The sequence below is a fragment of the Bombus huntii genome, unplaced genomic scaffold (genome assembly GCF_024542735.1).
Source record: "Bombus huntii isolate Logan2020A unplaced genomic scaffold, iyBomHunt1.1 ctg00000139.1, whole genome shotgun sequence".
Lineage (NCBI taxonomy): Eukaryota > Metazoa > Arthropoda > Insecta > Hymenoptera > Apidae > Bombus > Bombus huntii.
The window spans coordinates 77,577-92,842 of NW_026099385.1; the positions used below are offsets into that span (position 1 = coordinate 77,577).

General features: G+C 34.2%; 1 protein-coding gene across 3 annotated transcripts in view; it reads left to right on the plus strand.

Annotated features, from left to right (window-relative positions):
• LOC126877258 (organic cation transporter protein-like) overlaps window positions 1-14,093 on the plus strand; it is a 30,653-nt gene extending 16,560 nt beyond the window's left edge. For all 3 annotated transcript variants that reach the window (XM_050640071.1, XM_050640073.1, XM_050640072.1), the window contains exons 2-8: window positions 3,613-3,817; window positions 4,610-4,868; window positions 10,868-11,166; window positions 11,773-11,885; window positions 12,077-12,291; window positions 12,917-13,265; window positions 13,551-14,093. In XM_050640071.1, the coding sequence (XP_050496028.1) occupies window positions 3,662-3,817; window positions 4,610-4,868; window positions 10,868-11,166; window positions 11,773-11,885; window positions 12,077-12,291; window positions 12,917-13,265; window positions 13,551-13,731 (1,572 nt within the window). In that variant the 5' untranslated portion in view covers window positions 3,613-3,661 and the 3' untranslated portion in view covers window positions 13,732-14,093. The remainder of the gene's footprint in view (window positions 1-3,612; window positions 3,818-4,609; window positions 4,869-10,867; window positions 11,167-11,772; window positions 11,886-12,076; window positions 12,292-12,916; window positions 13,266-13,550) is intronic.
• Window positions 14,094-15,266: the final 1,173 nt, after the last annotated feature.

The window sequence follows — 15,266 nt, forward strand, 5'->3', positions numbered from 1 at the left end:
CTCTAACTCGATCTTTTTTCGTGTAAATTGGTCACGAGACTTACGAGCTTCGTTGTAAATAGAAGATTAGTAATATTTCGTAGTTTCGTGATAGTATATAGACATTTTAGTGCTTAAACGCGCAATTTTTAGTTCGCTTTTCGCTCGCATCGGCGCTATGAAACGGATCAATATCTCAACACTTTCCTTTAGTTCTACGAATCATCTTTCGACCGGCTTTTCTTGGCCTACCGTTTCCTAACGCTGTCCTAATACTATCGTCTTGCTGAGATCCTTTTTCCGATTGTATCTTCTGCTTATTTTATTATAAATCCGAACTTTCATTCACGTCGTATGTTTTACAGCGTAAAATCCGCTAGAGCGTTCCAATAAATGTAACCAGTAGGTGCTCTAATACTCAAACGCACCTGTGCGTATCTCTGCATATTTGCTGAAAAAAAAGATGAATCTTACGTTACATTTTCAATATGCGTAATAAGCCGAAAATTTCTCTGATGCTAATCCTTCGTAACAAAAGGATGGCATCACTATATGCATGAAAATAGCATTTGGCAATCGTTAGAAACACAATACATGGATATATATGTAGTTGCCAAATTAACCTTCGCGGTGTTCAAAGTGAACGGCTAGAAACGATTGCTTTTTGCTATACGCGCATGGTTCGATTGCACCATAATTCGTTATTAAGACGTTTCGAGAGAGGCAAAGGATGTGGTGTCGCAACGTGTTGCGCTCGCACAATGCTCCTTGGATAAAATTCCCGGAGCGCGTATTATCGCGTACGCCGCGCGAACGCGTTGAACCTTCGCGCAAACAATGAGAGCGTGAACGCGAAAAAATAGCGTTGAGCACGTAACATTCGGCCTGATATCGTTGATTGGCCGCGAATCGTCAACGTGCACGGGACAGTTTTACGTAAAGACATTCGATCCGTACAATTATGTCAAGACGTCGACCATAGAACGTACTACGTTGATGCAATTAAAATTTCAATGAAACAGGAGAACGCGCTAATAACTAGTCACCCCGTTGTTGACCATAACGTACAAATACTTTTGTTTAAGAGCTGCTCGTTAGTGTTTACCGCGTGCAGCGATTAAGTGACGAACAAATTACGTTCAAAGGGTATAGAGCTCGTTCTCGATTAAAATTCTCCTAACTTTCTAATGGTATTAGAAATTATAACTTGAACGTATGTACGCGACTGGCAATAAATATCAGGACAGCCGCGGATATTTAGTATAAATCGAATATGTGTTCCATTGTCCTTAATTTCTTTTATTATCGATTATTATTATTATAATTTTTATATTAATATTAATATTATTTAATATTTTAATATTAATATTATTTAATTTATTCTATTATTGATTCGTTCCATTCCGTTTACGTCATAATACGTAGCCTGCGGATTTTTACGCATATTTTTCAGAATATAAAGGAAGCGAAAGAAAAAACTAGAAGCTGGATAAAAAATTGTTTTACCTCGATTAAACGTTACAAAGCGTGCTACTTTCCGATGTTTTATATATTTCCACGTGTCACACGTGTACTTTGCAATTTTGCCCTTTCAGATTTCACAGAAATGCATAAAACTTCCGTGACCTAATTTTTTGGCACGTGCACGTGCTTCAAAATAAATTCGATGATATTAAATACCAGATTATAGGAACCAGAAATGAAGAGTTCTACAACGATGGAATGGGTAAATGATTGTCGATCAGACGAAAGACAATAGCAAACAACGATATAGCGATGATTAATTAATGGAAGATTTTTTCCTTTCAGCAAACAAAAATAGAACTTAACGAACTCAGTAATTGATAAATGATTACGTATAAGATAAGTGCATTTTCCAACTGTGAGTCATAGTTAACGTTTAGTTTAGCCTAGGTAGGATCTTAGCTTTGGAGTAAATAAGTATAATAGTAGCAAAAAATCGATAGAATTGTTAAAAGGCTGTGACTAATCCTGGTCGACTGGTCAGTTATCATCTGAATCTATTGTTATTTTGCTAGTATACTTTTCGAATCATTTTCAGCTATTCTATGGGCAAGCATTCGTTTCTTTCGCGCATGCCACGTATCATCATGCCATCGCTCATTAACTCGTTTTTGAAAGCTTTTACCGGCGAATGAAAAACGTAACGTACACTTGCATAATGCGTTCGAAGTGTTCGTTCGTTCAATATTCATGTAAAGGTTAGGCGATACGCGTGATAAGTCGCGATGCTACGAGATGTGATTAGATGCGGATGTTAATATCTTGTAAATACCTTTCCTCGACTATGATAATCATCGAACACTAAGAATTTCGCAAATCGATGCAATTAATCGGTGATCTTGTGGGAAGAAATTTCGATATCACGATAATGTTAACGATAGTATGTTAATTACGACTAGTACCGTTACTGTTACATTGTTTCATAATTAGTATTAGTTTAATATAGTCAACGACTCCTCCGCAAGCATCCGTGCAAGTGTTATTTATTATTATGCTCACCTTCTATTGGAAAGTTCTTGCCTTGCTCAGCAAGTCTTTTTGATTTTTTTCCTGTAGAACTTCCGCGTGTTACCGATTTTTATGCTATGTACGTGTTTGTAGGAGAACTTTCTCTGAGCCGCGAAGTTTTCTTTCGACGATTCAACGATCGAAAATCAAAGAGAACCAATGTTCTCTCTTTCGATAAAGTATGTGATGATAGCCATTGCCAAAATTATTGATATATTTATCTGGTTGAAGACAATCTAGCAAATTATACAGCAAGCCTAATGAAATAATAATAATCTTTATCATTAAATTGCGCCATTATTTCATAATTTCATTGAAGGATAATAGAAATTCACGAAGCCTTCAAATTGGATTTCATATTATAATAATGTAAACATCGTTTGACGGTATTATCTGGTTGTGAATAGGGTTGATTTGATTTAGACAGCGCCAGTCATCATGACATCGACTTCCTATCTCGTTATGTAACATTCATCAGAATAACAGACGCAATTACCGTCACTGAATTATCTTAATGACATTCGTTATTAATGAGTAAGTGTTTTCGACATACGTCGGAGGTCGCAAATCTTGGATCATCTTTCTTTATTATCTGTTTAGATCCAATCCAGTTCCCTCACAGAACTTCTTTCCCTTCAATTTACCTAATTTAATAATTCTTCAAAATTTTCTCATTTTCATTTCTCATTGCATTGTTTATTATATATTCTACAAACCCGTATGAACACAACGCAATAAATTGACACGATAAAAGCGTTGAGATAATAACCACGAGACAATACTCGACAATAATAGTACGAGACAATAATAATCGAAAAGGCTGATGAAACAAAGGAATGAGTAATTTGTAAAGACAGGAAAACAGCAATTAACGTACATCCAGCTACAATTGAAAATAACTTTCTTCGCTTTAAATGAAATTCCAATCAAATACGTTTTATCAGACTCGACTAACAATCAATATTATTAGCTCAACAAATACTCGAGATTCCCAATGTTTTTTGTCGAGTTTCAAATAGAACGTTAATTACTCGCTTGTCGGAACGTCCATCGGCATCGAAGACCGTGAACCAATCTACGTTATCTTCTCCTTCGTTTCAGGCTGTCGCTGGCGATACCAGTCAACCGCGAAGGTTACTCGAGATGCAGCATGTACGATGTAAATTACACGGAAATTTTGCTAAATGGAAGCCACGTACCGGACCCATCGTGGCCAACGAAAGATTGCCAACAAGGATGGGAATTTAATTATACCACCGTCCCTTATGCGTCTGTGGCATCCGAGGTGACAGAAAATGTTCGACTTGTAATTTCCTGCTTTTTGAATATTTTATCTGTTCCTATCAATCAATCCCTTTATACTGTGTATGTCGTATTCGATTATTTGCATGATCTATTTCGATAAAAAATAAGCGTAGTGTACAATTTTTGGAAGGAAAGAAGAACGATGGAAAGGGTCGAATAAACGTTTGTGGAAAGATCGATAGTTCAGAAGTGGGAAAATTAACAATGTCGATTTCCACAGAGGAAAATTATAGTACGTAACAGAATTACTAGTACATATTGCAGTAATAATTAGTGCATGTAGTGAAATTACAGAGTACATTCTAAATTCAAGCGTTACATTGCCATATAAAATACAATCGAATAAATATTTATAAAAATACTTAAAGAAAAAAAAAAGGATAAAAAATTTCGAATTATGAAAGCTGATAAAACTAGGTTGCGATAAAACTGAAAATGAAAATACCGGATTGAAAAGAAACTTTAATAAAACGTTATAACGAGCAACAGCGCGAACACGCAGATTTGTTCGACATAAATTGCAAGACTTTTTGCTCCAGTGGATTTCCATGAACTTTGCGTCGCTCGTCAGGAGGAGAATTATTCATCGAGGGGTAGGAAGCATCCAAGGGTCTTAAGCTTCTCCTTCTTTTTTCCTCAAAGGGAAAGAAAAAAGGACAGAGGCGCGCTTCATTAGGAATTTCGAAACTTTGATCGAAAATTCGTTTAATCGAGGCGTTGAAATTGCTATAAGATTTCTGTGATGCTGATCGTGATCAGAAGTAAATCATTCGACTGTAGTTTTCTGTTGCAGCTGGGATGGGTTTGTCAGTATGATGCATTGCCAACCATAGCTCAAAGTATCTTCTTCATCGGCGCTATCTTCGGAGGATTAATTTTTGGATGGGTTGCTGATCAATATGGAAGAATACCAGCTTTGCTCGGAGCTAATTTAATGGGATTTCTCGCTGGGGTGGCTACTGCGTTCACGGGTAGCTTCTGGCAGTTCACTTTGTGTCGTTTTTTCGTTGGATTCGCCTTTGATAATTGCTTCACTATGATGTACATATTAGGTAACCGTTTTTCAATAATTTCTTTTTTGCCCTGGAATTGAGTTTGAAAGCCACACAGTGGCTACAAAAAGTACTTGTACGTATGTATCCTTATTTCCCAATGAAGCGTCTCTCTTCCTTTTTTTTAAATCAGTTTTTACGTTTCATTTTGATAGCATTAATTATTTATAAGCATGTATGAAAGTATTACAAATGATACGAAAGCTAATATTTTAATCAGTCTTATCTTAAGACTTAGTCTTAATTAATTGGTATATATATAAATGCTGTTCTAAATACGATGGTGTACAGTTACTTTTTGTAATTACTGTAAGCAGGAAGATCTCTAAGTTTAAATAACAAAGTAATCTCTACAACATACTGTAAAACTGTTGTTATGCTTGATTTACGACTGACGTTTCTACAAGTATATGAATTTTGCAACAGAACTCACGTTGCCATGCAACAATTTAAATGAAATTGAAAACCATTCAAAGTTACGAAGAAAGATGCTTAAATACATATGAATATACATGAGGTCATACATATTTATTTTTTAACTGCGGCGTTTATATCAAAGAGAGGGAGAGAGACAGAGAAAAATTAATTTTCCTGTTTTATAAGAATTTCATGCAAGATAAAAATATGAAACTTTAAGATATTTGGATTTATATATACCATTGAATATTTATAATATTTAAAGGTAGTTAGTTCGCAATCATTTTCTATACTAATATTTTCCCTCTATACTCGCGATCAATTATAATTTTGTTTTCTCTTTTAACGAGACAATATTCTGATTACAAAGGATTAGTTGTTCAAAATTGCTTTTCATTTCTGGACAACTATAGCATACCAGGGTTTTCATAAATTTTCACTTCCCAACGGAAAGCGAAGGTAACGAATGAATGGTTCTACAACGAACGCTTCCACAACTATAAATCTATGTATATATATATACATACATACATGTATATGGTTTTAATTAAAATGAACATCTTCTTCTAGCAAACTTATTTAAAATTCGTAAAAATATCACATAATAATATAAAACAATCAAGTAACATTTTAAATATTCCATTGAAAATTCTAATAAATTGTTTAATATAAGATCGATATAATTCATGCTGAATTCATTGTCTGATATCCATAATACAGGCAATTTATAATACAAAATTTTATTATAACTCTACATGAAAAAATTTCAATTATAATACTGTAGAAATATATTTTCCAGTTATTGTTCTAATATCAATATACTGAAGAGAAAATCTAGACTAGTCTCTGTCTTGAAAGATATTTTATACCCTGAAAGTACAGCGTTAAGACCCTGATTGAAACTTTTGAAGAGACTCTGTTGAAACGTAAGAACGCTGATTGAAAGTTCATCAGACGAGTCATTGAAACGAGTTTTCTTGATCGAATAGCAAGTTTGTCCTGCAGACAGCATTCCAATTGTGAAAATCGAGACCAAAGAAACTCAGGTGACGTGCATTAACCCTGAATCGATGACTCAAGCCGAGGTTGGAAAAATTTACGATTTGTTCGACAAAACAAGGCCAAGTTGACGAGATTCGTGAGCAAGTGGCTGGTTCGTTAATGATTTGGCGTTCGAATTTTCTTATTTCTATTCTAATTATCAAGGTCGATTAAACGATTGATCACGAATATTCGACGGAAATATTGAGAAAGAAGGCTCGATCTGTACGAGTGTAAATCGTATTTTAATCAATGACTTGAGAAAGTGAGGTATTGATTGAAACTAAGATAAGTGATACTAATTCGTTTCGAGCGCGTAACAAATTACATCATCGGATTCATTGATTTGCAAATAATTCTATATTCAGTTCCGTATTTATAATCGAGCGTAGCGAAGATAAAATGAAAGGGACGTGATTATCCGAGGGTCTCACAACTAGAGGAAAATCGATGGGAACGAGGAAATCCTTAATTATAGAAACTGCGTAGAAAATACCGTGGAAAATATCATATATATTTTAATAGAAATATTTTTGCACTTTTTTTTAAACATTAAAACTTTAGAGCTTTAGAAGCTTTATGTATTAGTATATGTATTTATACAGACTTTGAAATTCATAACAAATTTCTCTAGATAGATGCGGATTTTTTGTATTGTTTCGTATGTATACTTGTGTCACTTTTCTTTCTAACGATATTTAGTTAAAAAGTTCGTCTATATCATTTATAATAGATTTTGTTTTTATTTATATTAATGTTAATTTTATATCAATAAAAATCACTGAAATTTTCAGTATCATCATTATTTAGTATCATCGAATTTCTTTCTTCTTTATGTTCCATATTATTATTAAAATTCTCTAATAAACATTCAAATATCCTATAGAATATTTCCATTATTTTTCACGTATTATTTGCAGTCATATTTTCCATATTTTATTATCGATAAAGTTTGAGTTGGTTCTTTAAATTCCTATTCAACATTCCAGCTAACCAGTCGATATCAATAACACGTGCCTTCCTGCACTTCCTGCCAGGATTTATAACTTATTCAAGCAGAACCTCACTCGACCAGCTCGTTGAAAGCGTAGAATTCGATCAACTTCATACAACTCACATACAAATTGCAGATAATGCTAACAGTGGGAGGAAAATATGAGACTGCAAAGCGTATAAACCTAGTAGTTTATAAAAGCATTTACATATTTACCACAGAAAAATTATATGTATGTAGAATATGTGTTATATAAAACATTCTGAAATTTCATTAGCATTGTAATGATTATATTGGTAAAGTTTGAAGCATTTCTGAAGATGCACATAGAAGTTACGAGATATTTAATGCAAACATTTATTTAGTACAAATATACAGCATAAATAGTTATCTTAAACATGTAATAAATGGTTATCAAATATCGGGATTTATTAATATAATAAATGTTTGACTATTTTTATAATTAAATATTTTTGTAATTACTGTGAAATATATAATTACGCTAAATAATTTTGTATCTTGTATATAGATTTTTAAATTTACTTAATTGAAACTCTGCATTATAATAACCGTATTTATAATTCTGACGTCATATTCGATATAATTATTATATGACTTTATTACGATCCTAATGAAATTCCAATATATTCATGAATATATAACAGAAACGTAATAATACTTTGTTGTACTAATTATGATACCATCATATATAATAAATATAAATAAATAAAAGATGTCTATAAATGCTAAGATACTTTTACGAGCCAACAGGCGAGAAGGAAGAAACGAAAGAAAAGAAAGAAGAGAACGAACGTTAATCAGTTTCGAAACGTTAACAACGTCCTTGCGTTGGACGGTGCTCGCGTTTATCGATCGGTCGCATTGCGAGATATCGGTCAGATTATTATTATTAATACGATCGTCTGTAATTTATCTTTGCTAACTGTGCCGCACGGAATCTTCGTTTACAATAAATGAGTTGTCGCTTTTGATCGAACGGTAACACGATATGAAATTACAGGGTGACGGAAACAGCTGGGAGAAAAGCGAATACTTTTTCTGCGCGAATAATGTAATGTTAAAGGCAGTAAACCTTGAGAGGCGAAGTGATGAAACGAGTGGTCTCAGAGAAGCTTCTTTACGTCTTCTTCTCCTTTCTGTATCCTTTCTATGAGAATAATATCTCGTCTTCAGAAGAGATCTCCTCGCCCTATCTACGCGTTGTAAAGGCAATACAAACCGAATGATACATATATTTAAAAAACGATATTTTGTTGGTTCTATGAATATTGATTTTTATAACGTGAGGTTCTTCTACTCTTATTTTCTATTAAATTAATGATACATATATTTTAGAATGGCTGTCGCAATGGTGATGATGATGATGGTGATGATGATTTGCGAAAGATGTTGAAAATTACAGACAGCATAAATAATATTTAGATTTCATGGAAGTTGATTTTTGTAATGCGAGGTTCTTCTATTCTTATTTTTCATTAAATTTCTATGTAGAAAATTATTAAACATTTGGATATAACTGGGAGATTATTTCCGTTCATGCGTACCGGAGTTACTCGATGGTCTCGTACCGAAGCTGATAACCAACCCAGATTTTCAGGAAAGCGATTAATAGCTTAAAATTTATTCGTGCGAGATAATAATCCAAAATGTAGTTAAAGTTTTTAAGCATTGTTTGTTAGGATTACGAGAAAATGATGAATTAACAGTTATGTATAGACACGTTATATATATGTAGGAGGTCCAGAGCGTATTGGGAAAATTTACGGCGAATTAAACAGGAAATTCCGAGATATTTGCTCAAAATATCTGATTTGTGGAATTATCCTATAGCTATTTTATTTAATAAAAATTAATTCAGGTAATTTTAGAGAATAGAAATATCTGAAACTCGTGATTTAAACGAACGTTCGTCATTTTGGTTTATTATGAATTATAAATTGGTTCATTATGAAGCATGAAAAGTAAAATTCAATGGTACAAAGTGATTTTAAATAAGGAAGCGAGTTCCATGGTAAACATGGTTCGAGCATCGCAATTATAATAAAGCAAAAAAAAAAAAAAAGAAACAACCACTGAGCGGTAATTATCAGGAAGCCACTAGTTACAACTAATTGAAGGTGATTCCGGATTAGAAGCAAGCCACTATTAAGTGGCTAACACGGTTGCTTCATTAAGAGCAATTACTCCCTATTTTACGGCAACTACAAATAGACGTTGTTCACTATGATATATTTCCACGTGTTTATCGCATCTTGTCCTGTTATGCGATTAAAGAGTTACAACCTTGCGTTTCTAATTTATTGGACGTATACGCACCAGACATTAATTTCGTCTACGTATTCGTGAAATTGCGAGATTCATTCATCGCGAAGGTCAGTTCAATTGTTCGAGATAACTTCTCATCGTTTTAATCTGTTTTCTTGTACGAAAATAGAGTAATATTTACTTGTCATTGCACTGTGGATATATATCGATATGTTCGTTCAGGAAGTCAATTGTTTTCATCGAATTAGACTCGACTTTCCGTAGAGAATGTTCGTTTCGACATAAATATGTATCTCAGGCTTATCGATCTTTCAATATCTACCATAAATAGCTTAACAAGGTAACACACGCTCGTGTTTGAATTATGTAAATGATCCTTTGACTCTAACGATTCGTTTATTCACAGTTAATTTATGATATTGCTAGTTACGCGTGATTCTACCTTTTGTATCTTTAAGAAATACAGGGTGATTGGTAATTGGTGGTACAAGCGGAAAGGGGGTGATTCTACGCGAAAAAAGAAGTCGAAAATATAGAATAAAAATTTAAAAATTTAAAAATTTAAAAATTTTAAAATTTTAAAATTTTAAAAATTTTAAAAATAACGTCAATTGAGACAACGATCTACAGTGAGATCCGTTATAACGAGACGTGATAAAGTGCACGCGTACCGAGCGAAAATTCAAAGTCGATTTTCTCGAAAACAAAGCCTCAAACGAAAAATTTTTATTCTATATTTTCGACTTCTTTTTTCACGTAGAATCATCCCCTTTCCGCGTGTACCACCAGTTACCAACCATCCCGTATAATTCGTAAATAGAAACGTATTCTTGTCGATAAGTATCGAAACACTTACGGAAATTTAAATGGGCTTGAACAATCATCGGGAAATTATTAAAGTCCTTGTTATTAGATCTAAACACGATTTAATCGTAGAACTAAACACGTTTGTTAAATTAATCTATATACTGTATATCTACTTTTTATATATTTGTAACTCAAATTTTTCTTCTTCATATTGCGTTAAGTTGCCCCAAAAGTTTCTTTCGTTTTATATTATTTTATTGAATTACGTATGATCCATTTTGTCCCAATGAATATAATTCAATAAAATAATATAAAACAAAAAATAGTATGCGTCTATTATCTCCTTACGAGACGAAAGAAATTTCTGCGACAACCTAATATATTGTTCCATTCTTTATTCACAGAATATTTCTTTCACAGATGATTCTTCTAAATATTATGTTTTTTATTCCAGTATTAGAATACGTTGGACCAAAGTGGAGGACATTCGTGGCGAATATGTCGATCGCAATATTCTTCACATTTGCAACTTGCATTCTACCCTGGATCGCCTATTATTTGGCCGACTGGAGGATGACCTGTATTGTCACCTCGGTTCCTCTTGTTCTAGCCGTAGGTACGCCATGGTTGATACCGGAAAGCGCTCGATGGCTGGTCAGCCAAGGTCAGATAGACAGGGCCATTAAAATCCTTGGTAAATTCGAGCGAATCAACGGCACCAAGGTGCCCGATGACATCTATAGACGATTCCGGGTAAATAAACCGATTACCGCAATCTTTTCCGTATTTTCTACTTTTACGATCTTTCCTGCTTTATGTGCGTTCTATAAATACCAATTTATATGCCTTTAAGCATATCATATAATCATTTTCTTTGAATAGAAGTCTAATTGGGTCTTTTACGTAATGAAAATTTGTTTACAACCTAGTAATTTTATATCTTATTCATCACCTAAATTGCCAGCGATAAATTGCTGTCAATTTCTGTTATTGTCTGTTATTGTCTATTTCTGTAATGTTATTTATTGAATTTGTATATTGTTTTTATCTTTGAAAATTTTTATACAAATAGATTAAACATTTGGAAACTGCTCAGTCTATGAATAGATCATGGCAATATTAACATTAATGTACGATATAAGGAGATAATCGACTTTCAGAGGTTTGATGTTTTATAAAGTAAAATGAAAAAATTTGCGAACGTCCAAGTAAACTATTTCGAAAGGATCGTCTCATACAAATATAACATAAACTTTCTTCCGGATTTTATCGTAATCTTTGTACACATAACAGATTCACATAAATTTGTAAGAAAAACAGACAAACGACATTAACTAGTTAAAAATTTGCTAATAACAGGAAACCTGTGCCAGAATCTGCAAAGAGGAGGAAGCAGACAAAACGTACTCCGTGTTGGATCTATTTAGAACGCCACGACTACGGAATATCACGATTCTATTTATTGTTATTTGGTTCGTATCGCTATTAAACAGATATCAAATAGATTGACGTAAAATCGGAATTGTATCTTGTAAAAATCTCACGAACAGTTTTATATCTTTTGTCTAAAAATACTTCATTTCTGAAGCAAGGAATTTGCTTCTCACATGAAATATGATAGCGTGCTTTTCTTTATCATATGAAATTGTTTTACGAAATATAGGATGGCGATTTCTTTGGTGTTCGATGGTCACGTACGAAACGTCGATAATTTAGGCCTGGACGTGTTTGTTACGTTCACGATTGCTGCAGCAACCGAGCTGCCTGCTGACACGTTCCTCACGCTCGTTCTTGATCGATGGGGCAGAAGATGGCTGGCGTGTGGTTCCCTCGTCATTTCTGGTATCTTCAGCATCTGGGCTTCTGCCGTTTCCAATAGTTCGTACATTTCGTTTTTATATATTCACCCTTCTATATTACTGATCAATCTTCTAAATAACCTAAGTCGATAATTTTGACTTAATCAGACGAATATTTTTCATTCGTATAACATTGTGCTTTTTGAAAGGAAGAAAATGTATATTTTGGAATATTTATAACATGCAAATGCTTGTAGATTATTTGCTACATTGCTAGAATAGTTTCCAAGCCCTATCATGTATCCGTTGTATAGATATTTTATTTCCCCTTCTACTGCTTTGATCATAAGATCGCTTCGTATTTCCGCATATATCAAAGGGCGTTGGCAATAGTCCTCAAAATGATGGGCTTCAGCGCTCCAACAGTGCTATATGGCTTTCAGTAGCCGTAATCCATAATACAATCCCTTAGATTCAAATTGGCTAGATTAACGTTTTATAGATAAGAAGCTTATTGCTTGTGCTTAGCCTGGAGCTAAGCACGCTTATATTAAGCTTAGCAAATGCTTGTATCAACTATTGCAGACAACCAGACAAATTACAGACAGATAAAATAATTTCTTCCCTTTTTATTCCTTAAAATTTTCTAAAATTATTTCATGAAAAATTAGAATTAAAAACTAATGCTAAAATTTTTTTTTCAGGTATATATACAGCTTCTCTGGCAATTCTCGGTAGATTTTGGATAAACATTTCATACAATATCGGTCTCCAATATGCGGCTGAAGTATTACCAACTGTGGTTAGAGCTCAGGGTGTAGCTTTGATACATATAATGGGATACGTTGCTAGTATCCTCGCACCCTTCGTAGTCTATCTCAATGTTGTGTCCTCGTTCCTACCTCTTCTTGTGCTGGGCACACTCGGAATTATGGGCGGTCTTCTGACTCTCTTTTTGCCGGAAACATTGAATAAGGATCTTCCGCAGACGCTGCAGGACGGCGAGGATTTTGGAAAAGATCAGAAGATGTGGGATGTACCTTGTATCGGAAGGTAAAATCACATAAAGGAACTTTCGGTCTCCTTTTTTCAAAGATATTCACAGATCTTCAAGCTCGAAGTTCAAGATTCTCAAGCATTCTGTTAGATCTACATCTTCGTATGCTTTCGTATTACTTTCTTCTTAAAATCTGTTAAATCTCTCAAAAGAAAACTGGACTATCTTCTTTCTTCAAATGCTTTTTAAATCTTTTGAACAGAAGAGAAGGATCGAGTTGGGAAGTTATTCAAATCTTTAAGCGATTGGATTCAATATTTTTAAACGCAATGTTTTGACAGGAAACGCGAGGACGAGGAGACACCACCGGTCGCCATGTTCCGATCATTTTCTAGATGCAGTGCGAGGAATTCGATGAGAGCGTCGCTTCGCGGTGAACCTTTAAGGAGTAGCATGCTACGGAGATCGAGTATAAAATCGAGGAAAAGCGAAAACTCGATCACAGAGGTCGAAAGGCTGTAGCGAAACGTTCACCACGAAGTACAATATTTGTCGCGTTGATCTCGAGCAAAGAATCTTTAGTCTTCCAAAAACGTGCAATACATGTATTAGAGTAAGACAAGTCACTGAATCCAGGAATCTTAAATTCCACCGTCATTAATATTCATTATCACAAAACAGCGGATTTTTATGCAATTATGGGTGATTCGAAGATACGAAAATTTATAGAATGCGTATGACGCAAAATTTTGTAAAATATCCAAAAGTACAGCACTATCGATGATATTTAATGGATAGAAACATACTTTTGCCCAAGTCCTTTCGATTGTATCAAATCTTTCAATTGTATTATTGTATCCACGAAAATATGCATTTGAATAAAGATCCGCAATGCAATTATCATCGCAATTTTTCATCAACAATGATTGATTAAAAATTCACAATCATTAGGCGAGCGAATAGAAATTAGAGTAAGAACGTAGGTTAAAATAATTGTCGTAAATTGTCGTAAATTGGTAGTTAATGTTAAAAATTAGTACTTTCCTTTGTTATAAAAGTTCCTGAAATTGTTCGTACAAAAGCTCCATCTTATAGAATATAGTGCAATAATCGTTATACTAGTAAAATAATAACATCATAAATATACAAAATATATTAACGAGATGAAAATAATATGGACAACGTGGTATATGGCCACGAGTTTTGTACATATGTACGTGTAAGTATTTGTAGATCGATTAGCAATCGCAGAGACCTCGTGCGCATGTCACGCGACGAGATAGCGCGATTATTTTTATTATGATGTAAATCGTTCTTAGATGTTTTGTAATAAAACTTGCCAGTAAAACCTTCGCTGGATTCTGCTAATAGTTCTTCACCACTTGTTCCTTAGTCGATTGAATTAACGATACAAATAAGTATGAGATTATCTTAGGAAATCTCATTAATATTTTTGTCGACATCTGCGACGTAAAAGCGGGGTAATAATATTTTGAAGTTTTGACGACGCGTTGCTTACTATAGATATTGTCTGTACAGGATTCATCAATTTTTAGAGAGCCTAGTCTCGCCGAGATGGAGATAATCCTCTTTAAAGCTGAACGTTTTAACACGTAATCCCACTAGCAAGCCATTGCAAAAATGATATTTCGATTAATGATGGAAAATCGCTTTTGAAGACAGAAAAATCTTCTTCGAAGGAAAAATTTGACCTAAATCTTTCGAATAAAATTAACGTAAAATCTGTGTTACGCCACGAGGCTTACCACAGGCTGTATTTTCTAACCGTCGCTCGCGGCCCTACAGTGTCGCAGGCAGACCGCCCTATCTGCCCGTCGGATCATATACAACGTATCGACGAGAGCATAGTTGTTGCCAAGCAGCGAGCTCTAGAAACGTCGATTTTTGACCGTTACGTTTTTCACACAAGAAGAGGCATACGTGATCATAGGCGCGAGCGGTGGCGTGACCCGAGCATAGTGGGGGTCATCTTCCAAATGAGACAAAGGAATAATCGAAGGGGATCAGTTCCTTCTGACGAGTCAAACGTGACACTT